General features: G+C 42.6%; 1 protein-coding gene across 2 annotated transcripts in view; it reads right to left on the reverse strand.

Moving 5' to 3' along the window:
• dnajc3a (DnaJ (Hsp40) homolog, subfamily C, member 3a) overlaps positions 1-22,892 on the reverse strand; it is an 88,906-nt gene that overhangs the window by 47,347 nt on the left and 18,667 nt on the right. For both annotated transcript variants that reach the window (XM_072258738.1, XM_072258739.1), the window contains exons 2-4: positions 12,006-12,116; positions 4,927-5,051; positions 4,708-4,782 (exon numbers count right to left, since the gene is read on the reverse strand). In XM_072258738.1, coding sequence (XP_072114839.1) covers positions 4,708-4,782; positions 4,927-5,051; positions 12,006-12,116 — 311 coding nt within the window. The remainder of the gene's footprint in view (positions 1-4,707; positions 4,783-4,926; positions 5,052-12,005; positions 12,117-22,892) is intronic.

Genomic DNA, 22,892 nt, shown 5'->3' on the forward strand with positions numbered 1-22,892 from the left:
AAGAGTTAGCCACCTTAAAAAGGACCAGAGGGCAACTTCATACAGAAGCTGGTGTGCACATGGAATAAGCTAGAGAAAGTGGATGCAACAGTCTAATAGCAACATTTAAAGATGCTTAGGAAATGTTTATAGGACGTTAGCCCAATAGGACTAGCTAAGATGGGCACCTTAGTCAGCATTGGTGAGTTGAGCTGAACAGCCTATTTCCTTACTATATGACTCCATGACAGTAACCAACTCTCCCCCACCATTATGCTCATAGCTCATCTATGTTGACCTCAAAGCTGCAGTCTTCGTTCATCTAATACCATTCACTGCCAACAAATTTCCAGTTCTTTCATAAGTGCATCGATGACCATTTTCAATACCTATAACAATTTGACCTTCATAACCCTCTGCAGCAGAGAATTCGAGAAACTTACTGCGTCCTGAAAAGAAATTTCTAAATCTATCTTCACTGGTCCTTTCTTTCAAGACTCTCCCATTCGTGAAAATATCTCAAAATCTGTCCTGTCGAGAACGCTCTGGATCTTGGTTCAACAAAGTTCTTTCTCATTCTTTCAACCCCAAAGGAATTCATGTGCAAGCTGTTGATTGAACCCTTTCATCACAGGATTTAGCTTGATGCATCTCTTTTGAACTATCTCCAGTGCTACTACATACATTGACTTTTCAGTAAAGGGATTAAAACTGCACTCCAGTTAAGGCTTTACCAACACTTATTTTTAAACTACAAAGCACGTGCACTATTTTAATGATTTTGATGAAGCACGAGTACCAAGTCATAGATGACAAAACTGGTGGTGTAGTGGGTGGTGAAAAAGATTATCCAAGGTAACAACAGGATTTAGATCAATTGGGAAAGAGGGCAAAGAAAATGGCAGCTGAAATCTAACTCAACAAGTATTAATCAAATTCCTCAGGAATCTTTTCTGCACCCTTTCCACCTTTGTAACATCCTTCCTATTGTTGGGCAACTAGAACTGCACACAATGGTCCAAGTGGTCTCATCAATAACACTAGACAACAATTTTTTTTTTTTTTAAAAAACAAAAGCATTGCTTCCTCAGAAATTTTGTTTATGATAGTTCACTTGAACCCGAATACAAATATAATTTCAGACTTCTTGTATCACATAGAAATTCAGAGATACAAGCAATTAACTTTTATTTAATATAATGTGTTTAATTGCATAACAGTGGTGATGCTTTGCAATAGTTCAACTAAGCTAAAAATGTTTTGATGATTATTTTCATTTGCACTCCGAGCCTATGGCTTCTTGCTTAAGTATCCAACAATTATCAGCCAGCATTGATGGATTCCAGTTGCCCTGATACAGTGCTCCATGACTGCAATGTCCTGGTGAAACCTTTCACCATGCTTGTCACTGCAGCACCAAGACTTGCAGGGAAGAAGTCTAAATGGGAATGCAGAAAATGAATCTTTAGTGACACGTTGCACTTCATGGTTTTTGTATGCTTGAAGCATGTTGTCAAGCAACTGCATGTAGTCTGGTGCACTGTATGCACTGTAGTTGCCAAGAAAATTTTCAACAACATCCTTGAATGCATTCCTTGTGATTTTCTCTGGTCCTACTAGGAGTTCTTTGAATTGCCTGTCATTGATGACCTGATTGGTTTGTGGACCAACAAAAATACCTTCCTTAATCTTGGCATCAGTTATTTTCACATGAATTATGAATTGAAATAATAAATATAGGTGATTTTAAAAAAAAGGTGCATGATAGGGAAATTCCAAGGCGATTTTCAACAATGCAAAATCCATAAGGTACACCCAAAAGAATTCAGGAATAGAATCTTTGTTGTCCAGTTGCAATATATGCCAATTCCTGTTCTCAATGCCTGTGTCAGCACATTTTCAGAGAACTATGTATCTATACTGCTGTCTGTTCTACAGCATTCTCCAGGACTGTACTATTTATTAAGTCCTGCCCTGGATTAACTTGCCAGAATGCAACATCTCAAATTTGTCAAAGTTAAATTTCACATGCCATCCTTTGGCTTATTTCTCCAGTTCCTCTGCACTCTATTGTAATCTCATAAGCTCTGTCTACTGCACACCAATATTTGTCATCAGCAAATTTATTACCCAGATTAACATAATATGCAAGTCTTTAGTATAATTTCATTACTCTCCTCCTTTTAATCTTTGAGCAATTCACTCGATCCTAGCTGCCTTTATTCCAAGGTGGAAGAGTTCAAGTATAACACCTCCTCAAAAACATAGACCACCTTCACCCAGACATCATAGACTATAACTGGCTCAGCCCAAGTCAGCACAGAGGCCAAAATTTCAATGAGGATGGTCTTTCATGGTTTTGGGACAGTTGCATTTCACTACCAGGATCCTGCATAGAAGTATGCACCACGTCCAGAATGGAAGAGATGCTTATTCAAAAATCAGTCAAAGTAAATTTGTCAAAGTATATATGTCACCATATACTACCATAAACCTCACTGATGATTGTCACCTTATTGTCATGGAGAGTAGTCCGAGTTCCTGAGAGCAATACAATCTGGAGTTTAGCCATGAGGCGCTCGGCTCCTGGTGGGGCCACTACGGCAGTACAATGAAGGAGATTCCAAACAGCCTCCAAAGAGGTTCCAACCAAGATCTCAACAGTGGAGCTGGTGGATGACACATCACAATGGGATTGAAAACAGAGGAAGGCTTGCAGTCGTCTTGCATTTCATGCCACTGGACCCTGACCCCAATCTGTCAAGGAGCATGTATTGGCTGCCCGTGCATCAGCCTCCCCATGTTAAGCAAAGCAACACACAGGCAGTCTCCACTAAGGGAATCCAGCTAAACATCCAAGATTAAGTCCTGTGGTGATCAGCACGTGGCAAAGGGGGCAGGATTGAGGTCTGAAAGCCCCTAGCTCACACACTGGACGGCAGGTGTTTGATTCAATCGCTGGGCTCTTGGACTAAGGTAGAAAGATGTGGCCTCTACAGGTACCTGAAGACTTACCAATAGACAAGCCCTTAGGAAAGCATTCTACTAGAATAAAGTGATCTATCTACTACTACTATCTTGAGATTTACTTTCTTGCAGGCCTTCACAGTAGAAATACAATAAAATTAATGAATGAAAAATTATACAAAAATAAAGACTGACAAACATCAGTCATGGACAGCAAATTACTCCAGAAAAAAAAATTGAGAATGCAAGTTGTAGCATCTTTAAAAGCAAATCTGTAAGTTGTGGAATTGGTTCCAAGTTGAGGCAAGTTATCCACACTGGTTCAGGAGCCTGATGGTAATAACTGTTCCTAACCTGGTGATGTGGGACCAAAGGGTCCTGTACCTTCTGCCCAATGGCAACAGCAAGAAGAGAGCATGGCCTGGATGGTAGAGTCCTTTATGATGGATGCTGCTTTTTTGTGGCAGTACTTCTTGCAAATGTGATGGACTAGGCTGTATCCAGCACTAGTTTTCCATTCCTGGCAGCTCCTTCAATCTGTCAGGCAGCTCAACAACAGCTAGCTACTTTAGAATACATCTGCAACATCATCCACGTGTGAATTTCCTCCCTTGTGAGCCACAAAGGATAGTCACAGAGATTCACAAATGAGTTATGTTCATGGCACATCTGAAGGAATGGACCAGTACACATGCAGAGTTCAAAATAGGATGGATTAAAGAGCGGGCATCAGTGCTTACCATGGCATTACTGCCTCCTCAGCTCTGGCCCCAGTTTGGGCATGAGGGAGGAGGACCTACAATACTCTGCCAACACACCCAGCTGACCACTGCCCAATTGTTTGTCACCCATGCCTGAAACAGAGAGAAAGCATTTTTCTTCCCCCAGTCAACTAACAAAACTCCTAAATTATAGCTGCACAAGGGTTTGAGAACGTGGGCAACTGCAAGCACGTATTATGCGACAGTATTTGAGGAATATAAAGTGCTTTAGCTCCCAATGAGATTGAGATATACATTTTTTAAAAAATGAAGCAGTACATCTTCCCTGCATTGCTGTTACAAGTGTCATTCCAGGAAATCAGGATGTTTGTGGTCCTCTTTAGGTTGCTGCCCATAGGTCTACTGCATTTTCCACACCATGTCACACTCCCTCCCAAACCAAAGTACGGTGGTACACTAGTTTTTGAAATCAACATGAGAAATAAAGTTTCCGAGGTTTCATGAATAGGAGTTGCTTTTCCTTTCCTACCTTTCCCCCTTCTATATCCTCCATTGTCCTAACAAGGTTCACAGCTCTGCCATTACTGCTTATTACTAGAAATTCAACAAGCAGGCATCAAGACCTTTTCTTACCAGGTAAAGCCACTATATTAAAATGCACTTGTACAATTACTTTCTTCCAAAATTGTACTAGTGATCAACAAAGCCTGTTTATTACAGGGGCAGTGTGCACACATAATTTCAATGCTCCACATTAGCAGCTAAGCAAAACAATTTTTACACATCTGCATAATTTTTCTTTCAGGTACTAGTCTGATATCAGAATCTTGCTTTTACACCCCCCTCCCCATTTCTGATAGAATAATTATTGAAAATTGTACAAGTGAATTCTTAACTAAGCTACAAGAATAGCCAAATGCTTCAAAGGCAAGAAAATTCTCCACTGAGAAAAACTTCCAAACTGAAATAAAACTATGAAAATATCCGTGACATAAAGGACAAACCCAAAATATATTTATCTCACAACTTACACACTTACCACTTTCTTAAAGTCTTCCTCTGCTTCACCCAACTTCCCTTGTTTTAGTAGCAAGTTTCCTCTCTGTAATCTCGCCTGAAAATAATCATGACCATTTTAACTGATCACACACCAAATAGTTTAAAAAAATTGATAAAATCCAATGCAAGCCCCCCCCCTGCCACCCCGGTATGCAATCAAAAACACAAAAGTTAAATCTACACAATCAATGTTACTTACAGATGTGAAATCTGGTTTCAGCTGAATGACTTTACTTAGGTCTGGGAGAGCAGATTTTGATTTGCCCATAGCGAGATAGACTGTAGCACGTCTATAATAAGCAATATAGTTATCAGGATCTCCATCTGTAAATATAGATTATCATGGTTATTATCCAATCAATTAGGAATAACAATACTAGGTATAATTCTACAGACTTTAAAACTGTTACATACACATTATTTAAATTTCTATACATTTTAGCCAGTATAAATTTCACCAAGAACATTTGCTAAATCACCAACTGAATTCATCATCAGAAGGCTTAAAAGATCTGGTCCTACGCTAGTTTGACTTCCCAAACTGTAGCAGTTCATGCTTATATGAACTGAAAGCCATTACAGCTGATGAGGATCCACCTATAATTTTGATAACTTTTGTCACCATCTATAAATCAGCCATTTTAGTATTATCCACAAACCTAAGCATTCCTTTTGCAAATGTTTACATATATAATTCCCTGGTTCAAGTCTGTGTTTCATTTTATTAATAGTCATGCTGTTGGCCATTTTATTTTCTGCAGATCTCCTCAAAATGCAAATTTATTAAAAAGTGTTCCTTTAATTACATTATACAACTGAGTATTTAATTTTTTTACTGTTTAAAATAAAAATTCAGTTGATTAATAAGTTTGGCTTGTTGTAATTAGCCAACAGGATTTTTCTCATTAACATTCTGGCCAATAATATGCCTGCGAAAAGAACGGGTACTCATTTTCCAGAGAGTAAGGAGTTTGAAGAAAGAAAGAAAAAGATGCAGAATGGAAATGGACAATGAAAATAGCGGAAGAACATGATGAAATGCTCACAGAACCTCATTTGGAAGGACAGTCACAGATGTCACAAAGTCCTCGTGCAGACTACAGTCTCATGGAGAATATGCAGATAACTTTTAGCTAGCACACAACATTGGAGAAAGTTCAACGCCTTTTTCCTTAGATGTTGCCTGGACATTTATTTATGTTTTACTCGGACTGGTTCTTCGGTGCAGAACTGTTTCAGTACCACGAGTACCTGTTTATTTACTGTCTTTTCAACGTTATTGCCATGCATTGTAGAGTTATGTTACTGTCAGTTTGTATTTACAGTAACAGCTAACTCATTACGAGCCTACAGTGAGAGTGTTACACCTAAATTACAATAAAATCAGAATCAGATTTATCATTAGCATGTGTCATGAAATTTGTTAACTTAGCAGCAGCAGTACAATGCAAAACATAATAATATAGATAGAAAATAAACAAATTAAAGTATTAAAAAGTGCAAAATGCTGAGGATTTATAATATATTTATCAGACTGTATTTGGAGTATTCTGAGCAGTTCTGGGCCCTCATCTAAGAAAGGATATGGTGGCACTGGAGAGGGCCCAGAGATGGTTCATGAAGATGATCCTAGGAATGAAAGGATTAATGCACGAGAAGCATTTGATGGTTTTGGGGCTGTACTCACTGGACTTAGAAAAATATAGGTGATCTCAATGAAACCTATAAATAATGATAGGCCTAGATAAAATGGAGATGCTTCCTATAGTGGGGGAGTCTAGGATCAGAGGCACAGCTCAGAATGGAAGGGCATCCCTTTAGAACAGAAACGGGAAGGCATTTCTTTAGCCAGAGGGTGTTGAATCTGTGGAATTAATTGCCACAGGCAGCTGTGGAGGCCAAGCCATTGGGTATATTTAAAGTGGTTGATAGGTTCTTAATTAATAAGGGCATTAAAGATTAGAGAGAAGGCAGGAGACTGCTTCTCCTGTCAGGTGTGGGAATTTAGGATACCTGATGGTTTCCCTGATGACTGCATCTGCCGGAAGTGTACCCAACTTCAGATTCTGACTGACCAAGTCAAGGAGTTGGACGTACTCAGGATCATTGAGGCTGAAGACATGGATGAGACTTTTGAAGAGGTGACCACACCCAGACTACAGGCTTAAATAGATGAGCAATCCCCAGAAATAAAGTGGTTAAGAAGTCAGTGCAAGATTCTCCTGTGGCCATTCCTCTCAGCAACAAGTATACTTCTTTGGATACTGCTGTGGGGTGGAATGACTCATCAGGGCATAGCAGCAACAGCCAGGCTGGTAGCACTATGACTGGCTCTGGGGCTCAGGAAGGAAGGGTAAAGTCAGGCAGTGCAGTAGTTACAGGGGCTTCGATAGTTAGGGAGACAGGAGATTCTGTAGCCACAAAAAAGACACCAAGATGGTGTGTTGCCTCCTGTGTGCTGGGGTCCAGGATGGATCATAGTGGATGCAGGATATTGAAGGAGGGGAAAAAACAGCCAGTGGTTGCAGTGCATTTTGGCACCAATGACATAGGCAGAAAAGGGGAAGAGGTGCAACGCAGTGAGTATATAGAATTAGGAAAGAAGCTGAAGAGAAAGACCTCCAAGGTAGTGATCTCCAGATTACACCCAGTGCCACAGGCTAGCATGGCTAGGAATGAAATAACACAGATGAATGAGTGGCTGAGGAGATGGTGCAGAGGACAGGGTTTCAAGTTCTTGGATCATTGAAACCTGTTCTGGGGAAGGGGTAATCTGTACAAGAGGGACAGGTTTCACCTGAATTAGAGGGGAACCAATATCTGGTCGCCCCAGTAGGCTTTTGAAGGGGATGCAGAAGAGATTTAACAGGAAGCTGCCTGGTTCAGAAAGCATGTGAAGCTGGATAAACTTGGATTGTTTTCTCTGGAACAGCAGAGGCTGGGAGGACGTCAGATACAGGTTTACAATATTATGAAAGGTATAAATGAGTAGACAGAAAGTATCTGTTTCCAGGGTTAGGGTACATGTGAGGGGCAAGTTGTTGTTTTTTTTTTAACTCAGAGACTGGTGGATGCCAGGAATGCACTGTCTGGTATGGTGGTAGAGGCAAATACATTAGAGGCATTCGGAAAGGCACAGAGATGTAAAGAAGATGGAGGTATATGGACATTGTGCAGGTAGGTAGAATTGTGTTAGGGGGGTTTTAATTTGCTTTTAGCTAGTTCGACACAACATACTGAGCAAATGGCCTGTTCCTGTGCTGTACTGTTCTATGTTCCAATATCCTGGCTGGGAGGTTTACAAAGTTACTCAGGAACCAGAGCACCTAGTCAGTAAGTGAAGGATCAGAAAGGAAAGTAGGTATCAGGGAAAGTATTGAAAAGTAAAATTGAAATAACTTTAACAAAGGGTTGGATAGTTTGAAATGTGTGCATTTTATTGCTAGGAGTTGACAGGTAAAGGTGATGAACTTGGAGCATGGATCAGTACATGGAACTACGATGTTGTTACCATTGTAGAACCTTGCTTGAGAGGGGCAGGAATGGGGATTAATATACCGTGTTTTCAAAGTTTTAGAAAAGAGAGGAGGAGATAAAAGAGGAGGCAAAGTTACACTACTAATCAAGGGCAATATCACACCTGCACTTAGGGAGACATAATGGAGGGTTCAGACACTAAGTCCATTTGGGTAGAACTCAGGAACAGGAAGGCTGCGATCATACTGATGGGATTGTACTACAGCTCTCCTTGGCCACTGGGACATTGAGAAACAGACAGATAAACAGATTAAGGAAAGGTATAAAAAAGGTTGTCATGGGGGATTTCTACTTTCCGAATATAAACTGGAACCTCTTAGCGCAAGGAGCTTAGATGGGGCAGAATTTGTTAAGTCTAACCAGGAAGGTTTAATAAATAAATATGCAGATAGTCCAATGAGAGGAGAGGTTGTACTGGGCCTGGTATTGGATAATGAGCCTAGCCAGGTGACTGAACTCTCAGTGGGGAGTAGTGACCACAGCTTCTTAACTCTCAGGATAGTTATAGATGAGGATAGGTGTGGTCCTTGAGGGAGGATCTTAAATTGGAATAGGGCAAATCACAAGGGCATTACGCAGAAACTAGGAAGAAAGTTAATTTGGAACAACTTTTTCTGGTAAGTCTACATCAGAAATGTGCAGGGTGTTTACAGACTACAGAAAAGGTAAGTTCCTCTCAGAAAGAAAGTCAAGAAAGGAAAGAGAGAATCTTAGATGTCCAGAGAGGTGATGAATTTAATGAAAAAGGGAGAGTCTGTAAAGCTTCAGAAATCAGGATCAAACAGAACACGAAGATTATGAGGGGTGATTGATAAGTTTGTGGCCTAAGGAAGGAGGATTCAATTTTAGAAAACCTAGCACATTTATTTTTCAACATAGTCCTCTCCTACATTTACACACTTAGTCCAGTTGTTGTGGAGCATACGGATCTTCGACCTCCAGAAAGCATTCGCAGCAAAGGTGATTGATAAGTTTGTGGCCTAAGGTAGAAGGAGATGCGTTATACAGCTCTTGTTGCATGCACATGCAGTTCAACTCTTTCAATAATTATGCAGAAAGTTTGAAGTTAATAACTCATCTTCTTCTACCTTAGGCCACAAACTTATTAATCACCCCTCGTATAAAGAAGCCATAAAATAACTAAAGAAGGGCATTAGGAAAGCCAGGAGGGGCCATGAAAAGTCCTTGGCTAGTAGGATTAAGGTGAATCTCAAGGCATTCTATACATATAATCAAGAGCAAGAGGATAAATAGGTAGCAGGTAGGACCACTCATGTATAAAGAGGGAAGCGTTTGCTTAGATGCAGAGAATGGAGTGAGGTACTTAATGAATATTTTGCTTCAGTATTTACCACGGAAAAAGGCAAGGAGGACATTGTCCCGGGTGGTGGAGGTCTCTGATGATAGATGCTGCATTCCTGCGACAACATTTCATGCAGAGGTGCTCAATGGTTGGGAAGGTTTTACCCATGATGCACTGGGCTGTACCCGTTACTTTTTGCAGAATTTTCAATTCAAGGGCATTGGCGTTTCCATACCAGACTGTGATACCTTTTCCCATATTAGAACTGGAATGTGGACCACAGCTGTCCCTTTTACATAACTAATTTTAAAACTGAAAGAACTATAGTCTCTGATCCCAAAGCCTTCCCCTGCTGACACCTCACTCACTTGTCCTACCTCATTTCCCAAGAAAGGCCAAGTTTGCCCTTTGCCTAGTAGACGCATATTGCTTGAGGAATCATTCCAGAACAAATTCCACCCCATTTAAGCTCCTAGTACTATGGTAGCCCCATTTACATTTGTAAAGTTAAAATCTCCTTCTATGACAACCCTATTATTCTTGAAATTTTCTGCAATCTTCTTACATATCTGCTCCTCTACTTCCCTTCGACTATTAAGGAGCCCACAGGCAAGTCCTAACTAGGTAATCATCCCCTTATTTCTCAGCTCCACTCATACAGTCTCTGTACAATCCCTCAGTAATTTCATCCCTGACTACTACCATGATGACCAAAAATCCAAATTTCCTTCCTCTACTTCTATCTCACATTTGGCTGCCAGTCCCATTCTTCCTTTAGCCCTGTTTCTTTTGAGGCTGTTGTTGTTGTTCGTCCATCGTACGTCGATGAGGACCTCGACACCATTATTAATGGTGTCGAGACTAGCGCGTGACTTGGATTTAAGTGAGGGAGAGTTGCACAGCGTCAGCCTCACTCTCTCTTCTCAATTCCCATCTGGATCCAGTGGCAAGACAGAGTCTAGACGGCTGGAGATGGGACTAGGCACAGTGGATGACCAGGACGTCTTCTGTGTCTTGTCCTGCTCTACACGTTCCACGATGCTTGCAGAGACCGCCTTCTTGACCGTTGGACCTTCCATTGGTCTCATCCGCTCAATCCGCCGGAGTCTGTCTTCACATGCTAGGATAGACAACTCCCTATCTCAGAGGGTTTGAGACCCGTCAGCTACCCTGACCTGGTTTAGCCGGCTTGTCGAAGCCGTTGCCCAGGGTGTGGCCGCTGTTGCATGCAAACAGCTACGGGGAGCCACAGGTGAGAGCTGAGTGCCAGGTGGGGACCAAAGATGGACTAACCGCCTTGAAAAGGATGCGACATGTTCCCCCACCACAGGTGCTACCCCTCCCTGACACCCCATACACCTTATTTTGAGGCTACAATACCCCAATCTAGCATAGCTATCCAATGCCCAGAGAACACCTGCCTTACCCATTAGACCCCTTGTTTTGAAATAAATGCAATTTAAACTAACAGCCACCTCTCATTCTTTGCCATGCTGCTGCTCGTTTTGTCCATTGTACAGGAATTGGAACCAGTTTTTGTAACTATGCAAGTCAATAAAGAGACCATCAAGTATTGTGGGCAATTCTGGTCACCCAGAAAGATATAATTAAGCTGAAGAGGGTGCAGGAAATCTTCATGTGGAAGTTATCAGGAGTGAAGGGCTTGAGTTATATTGAGGGTTGGTGCTTTAATACCCCATGGAGTGTTGGAATGATATGGACCAAACAGGCAAAGGGGACTAGCTCAGAATTTTGCATGGTCAGTTAGGCCGAAGGAGCCATTTCTATACTGTATCTCTATGACCCTGAAGTTGCTTATCAAAGAGCATTGCATCCTTTGACTTTGCCCCCACAGCCAATTCTGTAGCACTACTTCAGCTGTTTACATTTCAATGTACAAGGTTAGCTGTGTTACTTCCTGACTAGTTAATATCCAAAGCTACTTTCAAGCTTTGGTTTTATCATGTTAATCAAACAGACAGTCAAGGATTACAACCATCCATTGGCAATCCATTTTCCTCCCTTCCACACCTTGTTTGTTGCTCCAGATTCCAGTATTCACATCTTTGTTTCAAGTCAACACACAATTTTATTACAAATGGTATTAAGTCAACTACAATGGTCAGATTACTGCTTACACAGCTAATGGAGGAAAGCTGATTTTTAATGGCAATTTTTATACCACAATAAGTTAACTTAGACCATAAGATATAGGAGAAGAGTTAGACTATTTGGTCCAGTGAACTTACTGAATAAGTAGAATAAAGTGCATACAACTCTTTAATACTATTGCTTTATTACAGTAAGGAATTGAACAAGTGTGCCACAATTAAACTTGGCAGTAATAAAATGCCCATAAAATTATTAAAACATTCATTGTTTTTGGACTGCTAAATACTGTGCCAAAGCTTTTAAAATTAAACTACAAACACACTTACCTACAGCAGCATGGAAGTGTGACAATGCATCCGCTAACTGCCCTGCAGCTAGAAGTTTCTTCCCCATTTCAAGGTGTTTTTCAACTTCAGCATTTATACCACCTTCTATTCCTGTAAAAAATACACAGTAAAAGAGGATTTAAAACTCAGCATTTATTTTCAAAGCAGTTGTGCTTTACAGTAGAAATGGGCCTTAAGAAACAAGGAGCAGAACACTCAACAGCACAATACTTTAAAAAAAACTACTGCTAGGGCAATTATAATTTTAAAGGTACCAAGATGCTAGCTGCTTTTTCCTAGCTGGCATGCTACGTTAGACCTGCATTCACCCAGCAGAGTTTTCCATTGTATCTTAGTCTATACTTCCAAGATCGAAGCAGCCTTTGGAGAAACAAAGATTCACCTCACAATAAACATATAGCCAAAATTTACTCACAGACACGTGCATCTAGATTGATTTTTCACTCATTTGACCTCAGGTTTCAGTAATGATTTTAGCTCCCATTATTACCGTGCCTCACTATAAGTATTTACAGTTAGTCCAGTTAAGTTTCTAATCAATGGATATTGTCATCATCAAATTTTTCTTGGAGTCAAGTAATTGTATATCAATAATTTTGTCAAACCAAGCTAAAATTCTGCTCATGCTGATAGAACTGACAGTGAGGAAAAAAGGCAAGGGGCAAATAAGATCGTGTACTAAAAAACAAAAAAGGCAAATTAGAATATACTTTATCTAGACAAATACCACATTTGCAGCTGAGGGTGCAAGTAATCCTAAGTAATTCTATTACCATTATAGAAGAATATTTCCAGGGTAATTAAGACTTGGAAGCATTGCAAGGAACTAAATTTTGAAGGAAGACAAGCAAAACTTAAAAGCAGATTGGTTGGTGATGCTATTATGGAGCATTGAAAGACCAGCCCTTCTAGGTAGGAAATTACTAGACATTTGCCTCCATTTGGCCCATATCTCTCTGAACCTTTCCTATCTACCTGTTCAAGTATATTTTCAATGTCATTGTACCTGCTTCAACCACTTTGTCTAACAGTTTGTTCCATATAAGTACCATCCACTGTGGTTGCCCTCAGCTCACTTTTAAATCTTTCCCTTGTGTTAAATTTATGTCCCCAAGGTCTCTATTCCCTTTTCCTTGGGGAGGACGCTATTTATGTCCCTCTTGATTTGTAGATCTCGATAAAGGTTTCCTTCAGTCTCCTATGCTGCCTCTAACTTAGTACTTCAAGCCCTGGCAACATTTGCATAAATTAAAGTCAAAATTATCAAATGCATACAGTTGCAAATATGTAGATGTAATTCATTTGCAATTAGCTTGTTTTCTGCATTAATTACACAAAAATTGCAGTCTTGATTTAAATCACAATACTAGACAAACACAATCTGCTTAAACTAACAACACAAACAATTGTACTTCTCGTCAATACTAAGCACATCATTTAAAAAAGGTAGGTTTAAAAAAAAAGTATGTGAACCTCTAGGGCAGCGGTATCAAACTCATTTTAGGTCACAGGCCGGATTGGGCAAAATGCAACTTCATGCGGGCCAGATCCGTTGTACACGCGCGTGCTCCCACAGCTTTCATTGCCTTCGTTTTTTCAACCTGTTCTCATGTGTCTCAGTCTCTGCTATAACTACAAAGTGTTTCACTTTATGAATTTCGTTTCTTATGAAGATTGCCTGACAAGCATTATTTTTATGATTGGTATTAACTTACAGTCGTAGGCTACAAGAAAGTTGTGATGAGAGAGAGAAAAAACGATGCTATTTTGGCTAAGATTGTTTTGGGAACCACACCCTTTCCATTAATAAACCATTTGAAATCGAACCTTAGCAGACACAAATGTAGACCTAATGAAACAAATTGTAAATGTAGGCTATACAACTGCACCTAATTTTTATTAGCCTGCTTCCAGCAATCAAACTCAATGAACACTAGCCTCTAAATTTTTACTGAAGTGATCACATTTACAATAATAGTCGGAAAATGAATTTATCACAATATTGTGACACTCAATATTTCATAATGCATTTTGCTTACATGTCACATTGCATCGAACAGTGTCACTCATTTTTCACTTGCTGCTTCCAGACACCTGACATCACTTTGCTTTAACCAGCCTGTCAACATCAGGGACCAGTTTCTGGGCAGTTGTGATTTTCATAATGTCATTTAGATGTCTGTGTGTCCGCTGCGAGCGCAGTTTGGATTTGTTAATGGTCATTATGGAGAACACCTGCTCACAGAGATATGTTGTCCCAAACATGCAAAGGATCTTTTAGGCAAAGTCTGTCATCTTGCGGTACATCGGTCCCAGGTATTGATAGAATGAGTCCAGGCCCATAGTCTCAAATTTATATTTCAAAGCCGAGTTACACAGAATTTCAATTAGGTCCATTCGGAGTTCCTCCAGCACATCTGATGCTGCGTTGACGGCAAATGGCAAGCAAAATAGTGAGAATTCCTTCTCGAGTTGAGTGAAAACTTGGAAACAATTCTGATATTCACATTTCAACCATGATATTTTGTCCTTGTACCTGTCCATGTTGTCATTATTCCCACGAGCGACACACACAGACTGCAAAGAAGGGAAATGAGCTGGGTTGCTCCGGGATAGTTGCATCTCCCACAGGCCTAATTTAATGTGAAAGGCACGAATGCTGTCCTAGTATTCCGTAACAAGTTTGTTGCGGCCTTGCATGTTAACATTAAGCACATTTAATTGCTCTGTTATATCCACCAAAAATGCAAGATCATGAAGCCAGTCTGGGTCATCCAACTCTGCCACTGGCTTCCCTTTCTCGTTCATGAATAGTCCAATTTCCACGTGTAATTGAAAAAACGTTTGCGCACAACCCCTCTGCTCAACCAGCAGACTTCAGTGTGGTAGGGTAGGTCATGTCCAATATTACTTTCGGACAAAGGAGTGTCAAATTGCCGATGGTCGAGTCCCTTTGCTCTAATAAAATTAACCATTTTGATTACTACGTCCATGACATTGTCCATTTTCAGGCTCCGGCTACATAACGCCCTTTGGTGTATAATACAATGAAAATTCCGGAATTCCTGCTCCGGATTCTCTGTCTGAACTTTCCCTCTGAGTTTCACAACAACACCTGCCTTTTTCCCGACCATGGACGGTGCGCCATCTGTTGCCACGCTGACAGCATGACTCCAGTCAACCCCCAGTCTGTCCAAGGCCTCGACAAGACTGGAGAAAACGTCATTCGCCATTGTGGTGTTTGTCATGGGCACCATCTCCACAAACTCCTCGGTGATGGTCAAAGATGCATCAACACCATGAATAAATATTCCCAATTGAGCTACATCAGTCACGTCGGTGCTGTCATCAATTGCAATAGAGAAGGCAATAAATGACTTCACTTTGTCTTTTAGTTGACTGTTCAAATCTCCTGCAAGGTCCCCGTTTCTCTCTGCCACAGTATTTCTTGACAAGCCAATATTATCAAAAGCCTGTCGCTTCTAGGGCACACCAGCTCAGCTGCCATCAGCATGCATGCTTTGATGAACTCCCCCTCTGAGTATGGCTTCGACGCAGCAGCTATTTTGTTGGCAATAATATAGCTGGCCTTGACAGCTCCATCATGAGTCTCTCAACTTTTGGTGAACACTGATTGCTGTTTTTTCAGAGCTGCTTCAAGCTTGTTTACCTTCTGCGTTCTGAGTCGTCCTATATACTTGTCATATTTTTCTCCGTGTGACGTCTCAGTGTCGTTTGATATTGTACTCTTTCGCCACAGCCACTTGTTGCAAGCATATCAGACACAGTTTGCCGTTGACCTCACAGAAGAAAATAAATGATCTTTCTAATTATCGTTCAATATCCAACCTTCGATGTCAATTTTTCTTTTCTTGTAAAGCATTTTGAACCACAGTAGCAAACAGTCTCAGCCTTGCTACAGGTGTTACTTACCCGAGTACTCTGTGTGTTTATACTGTCTCTGACGACGTAAGTGGCGTCCTAATGGTCTACAGTACAGGGTGGTAGGTGCTTATGCACAGCGGGTAGTTAACTGCTGTCTATTGTTTTCTGAGTATACACAACAAGCTGCCAGCGCAGCAGGCGGCACAAACAGCAGTGGGAGAGGGAGTGGCTGCCGTGCAGATACATAATAACTGGTCATGAATATACTTTTTTACCCCCCAAATCACTCCGCGGGCTGGATTGGATCCCTTCGCGGGCCGGTAGTTTGACACCCCTGCTCTATGGTAATGCTGTCTACAAAAGCTATTTGGAGTCAAGTGTTTCAATCAATGATTGCTGAAGGAAGTGAAAAAAATCCACTGGTAACAGCAAAAGACCTGCAGAAATCTCTAGAACCTGCTAAAGTCCCTGTTTGTGTCCACTATAAGAAAAACACTGAACAAGAATGGTGTTCATGGAAGGACACCATGAAGGAAATCACTGCTCTCCAAAAAAAAAAAAAAAAAAAAATCGGTACATGTTTCAAATTTGCAGAAGACCACCTGGCTGTCCCAAAATGCTTCTGGGATAATGCTCAGTGGATAGGTGAGACAAAAGTTGAATTTTTTGGCAGAAATGCTCACCGCTCTGTTTGGAGGATACTGCGTGCAGAGGGTTTACCTTTCTCTTTCCTGCCACCCAAGGGGCCCAACTTCAGGCTGAATTTGTGACCAGTCCTGAAGGACACGGAGAAAGAGCATTGCAGACATAGACGGACACCATTCCCCCCACCAACCCGTGTTTGTTTAGTTAAATATCCACTGGTAGCATGCTTATTTCTTGGGTTTTGTGAATTGGAGTGTCTGCAGAGTCTCCGTTCATTTAAAGGGTAACTGAATGTACAGTGTAGTGGTTTTGGGTAGTTAAGATGAATATTTCTTTAGTTAGATGCCAATTTAATGATTCACTGTTCATTTCTTAAATAAATGACTCACATACTCATTTTAAAATCTGTGTCTCCTGTTTCACTCATTGGTTCCTCGAATCTGCTCTCCTGCATTACATTTGGTGTATTTGTGGCACAAACCAGTGTTTGGGACAGAAGATGGGTATTTTTAAGACAGATGGTAAGAGAGCATACCCCCACGAGAGATGCTGAGTCCCTGGGTGGGTAGATAATAGTGCAGGATTTGGTAGCCTCACTAATCTCCTGCAGGGTTATGGACCACCTGTGGATTGATGAGGTCAGTTAGATTCTCTCGGGGCTGAAACCTGTTCAGATGTCCCAGAAGAAAGGGGAGCTGAAGGGATGCCTTCTGGCTGCTTGCAGCCGTGGTAAAGCACCAACACAACAGATCATAGGTCTTAAGCATGAGAATACAGAGTTGAGCGAGTGCTATATTGCCATGCAGGAAGCTGCCGTAACGGCACAGACCTGGGCCACAGCGCTAGAAGATAAGGGTACAGAGTTTGCCTATCAGCTAATGAAGGTGCAGAAGTTAAGAGACAGTTCGAAGGGATAATTGACAACCAGATCCTGTTAAGGTTCGAGGTATGATGAGGAGGGGCAATGATCTCAACGTGTGGATAGGGAATGGGATGTCCGGCTATAAGGTGAGGATGGGGAGGGGGGATAGAGTGGAGTTCTGGGATTCCTTCTCAAAAAGATCGCCCATCCCCTATATACCTGAGACCTTACAAGCCATGCTGGTGATCCTTATTGAGCAAGCAGACTCTTTCATCCCAGAGGCAGGGAAGTTTGGTCACAAATATGACAACAGTGACCAGGGAGTTCTCCGCTAAGGAATGGACAGAATGAGGAGATCGATACAGACAGAGGTCTGGGGCATCTTTGACACATCACTGTTGAGGATATGGGATGAGGGAGGTACTGGAGTGACACTCACAACATGTTGGAGGAACTCAGCAGGTCGGGCAGCATCCATGGAAAAGATCGGTCAACGTTTCGGGCTGGAACCCTTCATCAGGACCAAGTGAGGTTGGAACAGGAGAGAGGAGTGGTGAAGTTGAGATGGTTGATGTCTCAGCGACAGCTGGAGATAAAAAGATCGAGTGCAGGTAGAAGGCCCGGGCGGGGTGTCCAGGAGGAGGGTTGAAGACAGGGAGTGAGATTGGAACAGAAGAGAGCGTTGCTTTGATGCTACCCGAACTGCTTAGTTCCTCCAATGTGTTGTGAATGTTGCTTTGACCCCAGCATCTGCAGATTATTTTGTGTTTACTGGAGTGACCCTATCTAAAGCAGAGATAGGTACTTTAGGGGACTCATCATATCAGCATGTGATTAATAGAGCTCTAAGGTCATCACCCACTTCCTAGAAGGCTAATTTAATGCTATGGGAAAGAGTGGCAGCTAGGGTCAGGTATCTTCTTGAATGGAATTTAAAGCCTCAGGTAGAGTGGAGCACTGTAGAGGGAGGCAGCAAGGCCCTTCACCAGTGGGTTCTCAATACAGAATTACACAACGGTATGAAAACCCACTAGAGGACGTGGAATTAACCTCTGCTCTGATGGAACATCTGGTTATGGTAGTGGCCACCCATCCGAAAGGAGTAGGAGTAGCTGTCTTTAATGGGGCCAGCAATGGGTCGTCCCATAAGTGTAGCAATACAACTTTTACAAGGATTGGAGTAAAAAGACTAAAGTGTATGTAGTCAGGTGCAGAAGATTGACAGGTAGACGGTGGGGGGGGGTGGAAAATGCGGGATCCCTTATGATCTGTAAGGAGATGGTTTTAGCACTCAGGGCAGGATACCGAAGGAGGGGATCAATGGCATTGCTACTTCTACCATATATGAGATATGGAGGGAACACTGTGAGGGGAAGTCAGGCAAGGGTAAAGCCAAGAGAGGGGTATCATCTTCAAACCCCTCCTTGGACAGAAGCTTGCTTGATCCCACGCCATTTTCCACACCTCAAGGTCAGGATTCCAGCCATCCCGCATTGGAGTCATTACGAAGGACAGAAGCTGACCTCCAGAGGCAGCAGGTGTCCACTAATGGGTGGCGTGCTCCCACAGGAGAGTAGTCAGGGCTTCAGGCAAATACGCTTGGTGGCCCTTGCCCCGCCGGGTGACCCGAGGCCTTACACATCTATTGCGATGCACAGGGGAAAGGGGAATATGTAGTAATGGATGGCACTGGTAGATACTGTTGCCAAGCATATAATCACTCTCAATAATCCTTACATTTGGCAGGGTATCTGAGAGCTGGGGGGGGGGCAGGGGGGAGAAGAGGGTTTGGTTCCTTCTTCTTGCTGCCTGGGATGTTACCCTGCAGGTGGCCCTCAGAGCAGGTCTGCCAGGACGCATGATTGTCTTAGTGCTGGCATCTCCTGAGTGTATTGTGGGCATGAAGGTGTTGAGAGGTAGATCATTGCAGACTAGCAAGGGTCATTTTCCCTTTGGGGTAGCTCGAACAAAAATGCAGATGGGATTGGCCAAGTGGGAAGCTTCGGTGATTCCACTCCTCTCAATAGGTGGTCAACACCTAACAGTACCAGATCCCAGAAGGCACCAAAGAAATCAGGGGGACTATACAAGCCCTATTACGTGAGGGAATCTTTCATCCTACCGTATCTCCTTATAATAGTCCGGTGTTTCCAGTGCCGAAGAGAGACGGGACATGGCGCATGATGGTTGATTATCGACAACTGAACAAACATGCACCGCCCCTCACAAGCGCTGTTTCAGATATAATTACCATCATTGAGGAATAAGGGGAAAGCATTGGTGTGCTGTAATGTCTTTTTCACTATTCCCAAGTCCAGAATCGCAGGACCAGTTTGCCACCTCCCCCAGAAGTGTGTATACAGTCCCATGTTGTGCCACGGCCTGATAGCCCGAGATTTTACAGGAAATAGTTAGATTCTCACACTGCTACAACCGGAAGCTCCCACTGGCTTCCAATAGGCAACAATTATACCAGTGCCCAAGAAGAATAACTTGAGCTGCCTTAATGACTATCACCCGGTAGCACTCACATCTACAGTGATGAAATGCTTTGAGAGGTTGGTCATGACTAGAATGAACTTCTGCCTCAGCAAGGACCTGGACCCATTGTAATTTGCCTATCACCACAAAAGGTCGACGGCAGATGCAATCTCAATGGCTCTTCACACGGCTTTAGGCCACCAGGACAACACAAACACCCACGTCAGGATGCTGTTCATCGACTATAGCTCAGCATTTAATACCATCATTCCCACAATCCTGATTGAGAAGTTACAGAACCTGGGCCTCTGTACCTCCCTCTGCAATTGGATCCTCGACTTCCTAACTGGAAAACCACAACCAGTACAGATTTGTGATAACACCTCCTCCTCGCTGATGATCAACACTGGTGCACCTCAGGGGTGTGTGCTTAGCCCACTGCTCTACTCTCTATATACACATGACTGTGTGGTTAGGCATAGCTCAAATACCATCTATAAATTTGCTGACGATACAACCATTGTTGGTAGAATCTCAGGTGGTGACGAGAGGGCGTACAGGAGTGAGATATGCCAGCTGGTGGTGTGGTGTCACGTCGCAGCAACAACCTGGCACTCAACATTAGTACGACGAAAGAGCTGATTGTGGACTTCCGGAAAGGTAAGCTGAAGGAACACATGCCAATCCTCATGGAGGGATCAGAAGTGGAGAGAGTGAGCAGTTTCAAGTTCCTGGGTGTCAAGATCTCTGAGGATCTAACCTGGTCCCAACATATTGATGCAGTTATAAAGAAGGCAAGACGGTGGCTATACTTCATTAGGAGTTTGAAAAAATTTGGTATGTTCAACAAATACACTCAAAAACTTCTATAGATGTACCGTGGAGAGCATTCTGACAGGCTGCATCACTGTCTGGTATGGAGGAGCTACTGCACAGGACTGAAAGAAGCTGCAGAGGGTTGTAAATCTAGTCAGCTCCATCTTGGGTACTAGCCTACAAAGTACCCAGGACATCTTCAAGGAGCGGTGTCTCAGAAAGGCAGCGTCCATTATTAAGGACCTCCAGCATCCAGGTCATGCCTTTTTCTCACTCTTACCATCAGGTAGGAGATACAGAAGCCTGAAGGCACACGCTCAGTGATTCAGGAACAGCTTCTTCCTCTCCGCCATCCGATTCTTAAATGGACATTGAACCTGGACACTATCTTACTTTTTTAAAAAACATAGTATTTCTGTTTTTTGCACTATTTTTAATCTATTCAATATATGTATTGCCGGTGATAATAAACCTGATCCTGTTAGACCCTCATGTCTCACTACATAGATGACGTGCTGTTACAGGGGTCCTTGCAGAGGTAGTGCAGCAGGCACTGGATGACTTAGTTACCACCCTGGGTAAGTAGAGGGTGATCCGTCAACCCCATAAAGATACAGGGCCCCAGTCAAAATGTTCTATTCCTAGGAATTCAGTGGCATTATGGACAGCCAGAGATACTCGAAAAGGCCAAGCATAAGATTCTGAATACTGCTGTCTCCACCTCTGAGGAGGAGATGCAGTGTTCTGTCGGGCTCCAGTGGTATTGGTGCCAACATATACCCTGTCTGACCATTGTATTACACCTCTATTAGGTTTTCCCAAAGAAAAAGACAGTTTTCCAATAGGGTCCCAAATAGCAAGTGGCCTTCAAGGCTGCCAAGCAGGCTGTAGAACAGACTCTCCCATTAGCCTTGTGACAGAGTGGTGCACCCTTCAAGCTGCAGGTTACGGCTACTCCTTGGGTAGCTGAATGGAGCCTGTGGCAGGTTTGGAAAGGGTGTTGCATCCCCTTAAGAGTTTTAGACGAAGACTCTCACTCAGGCGGCGACCAGTAGTCTGGATGTAGGGTGCAAGTTGAATCAAGAGTTTTTTTTTATGCGCATGCGCCGGTCGTGCATGCAGCCTGGTACAGCCGTTCCGATCTATTCTTTTACTTTCTTCTTCTTACTTTAAATTTACGGTTTTTTTTTGTATTTTTTTCTCACGGTAACATGTCGAAGCTGCACCCTCTCTAATATGCTGGTAGAGAGAGTTTTACTTGGGTTTTCTTTAGCGCTGGAAATGGTTACATCCTGACACGCGGGACAGAAGCAAGGTCGCATTGTGTATTCCACGGACCAGCAAATTCCGGCCGGCTTAACGAACAGAGCGGCAGACACCCCTGCTGAAATCCGGAGAAAAACTCAGAGGATGCAGAGGGGGATCACAAAGCCGAGGAAACAGGACTGGGTCAAGACAACAGAGACTTTTGGAGAAGAGGAGTTCGGTGGGTAATACCGTTCTGGCTGACCAGAAGTGCACCAAGAGCGGTAAGCGTGAAGGTGCTTACTGATTTGGCTAACAACGGATGGTGCAATCCAGGGTATATTACGATCAAGGAACATGTTTGCAGACTGGATATTGAACTTTTTACTGTTGGACTTCGGCCACATTCCACCGTGATACAACACTTGGCGGCACGGGAGGTCGTTCCTGCCTGTGGCCATCGAACGTGCAGCTCCTCCCATGGAGGGTCAGACACCCTGAGCCAATAGACTGGTCCTGGACTTATTTTCCATCTGGCATAGTTTGCATTTTGTTGTTTGATTGTTGGGGTTTTTTGTATTGCTATACTTACGCTCTATTCTTGGTTGGTGCGGCTGTAACGAAACCAAATTTCCCTCAGGATTAATAAAGTATATCTATCTATCTATCTATCTAAAATTGGCATGCAGCAAAGGTAATGCTACAGTTGTTATAGGGGATTTCAACATGCAGGTAGACTGGAAGAATCAGGTTGGGACTAGACCCCAAGAAAGGGAGTTTGTGGAGTGCCTACGAGATGGATTCTTAGAACAGCTTGTACTGGAGCCTACCAGAGAGAAGGCAATTCTAGATTTAATGTTGTGCAATGAACCGGATTTGATCAGGGACCTTGAGGTAAAGGAGCCATTAGGAGGTAGTGACCATAATATGTT

Source organism: Mobula birostris, chromosome 5 (genome assembly GCF_030028105.1).
Source record: "Mobula birostris isolate sMobBir1 chromosome 5, sMobBir1.hap1, whole genome shotgun sequence".
Lineage (NCBI taxonomy): Eukaryota > Metazoa > Chordata > Chondrichthyes > Myliobatiformes > Myliobatidae > Mobula > Mobula birostris.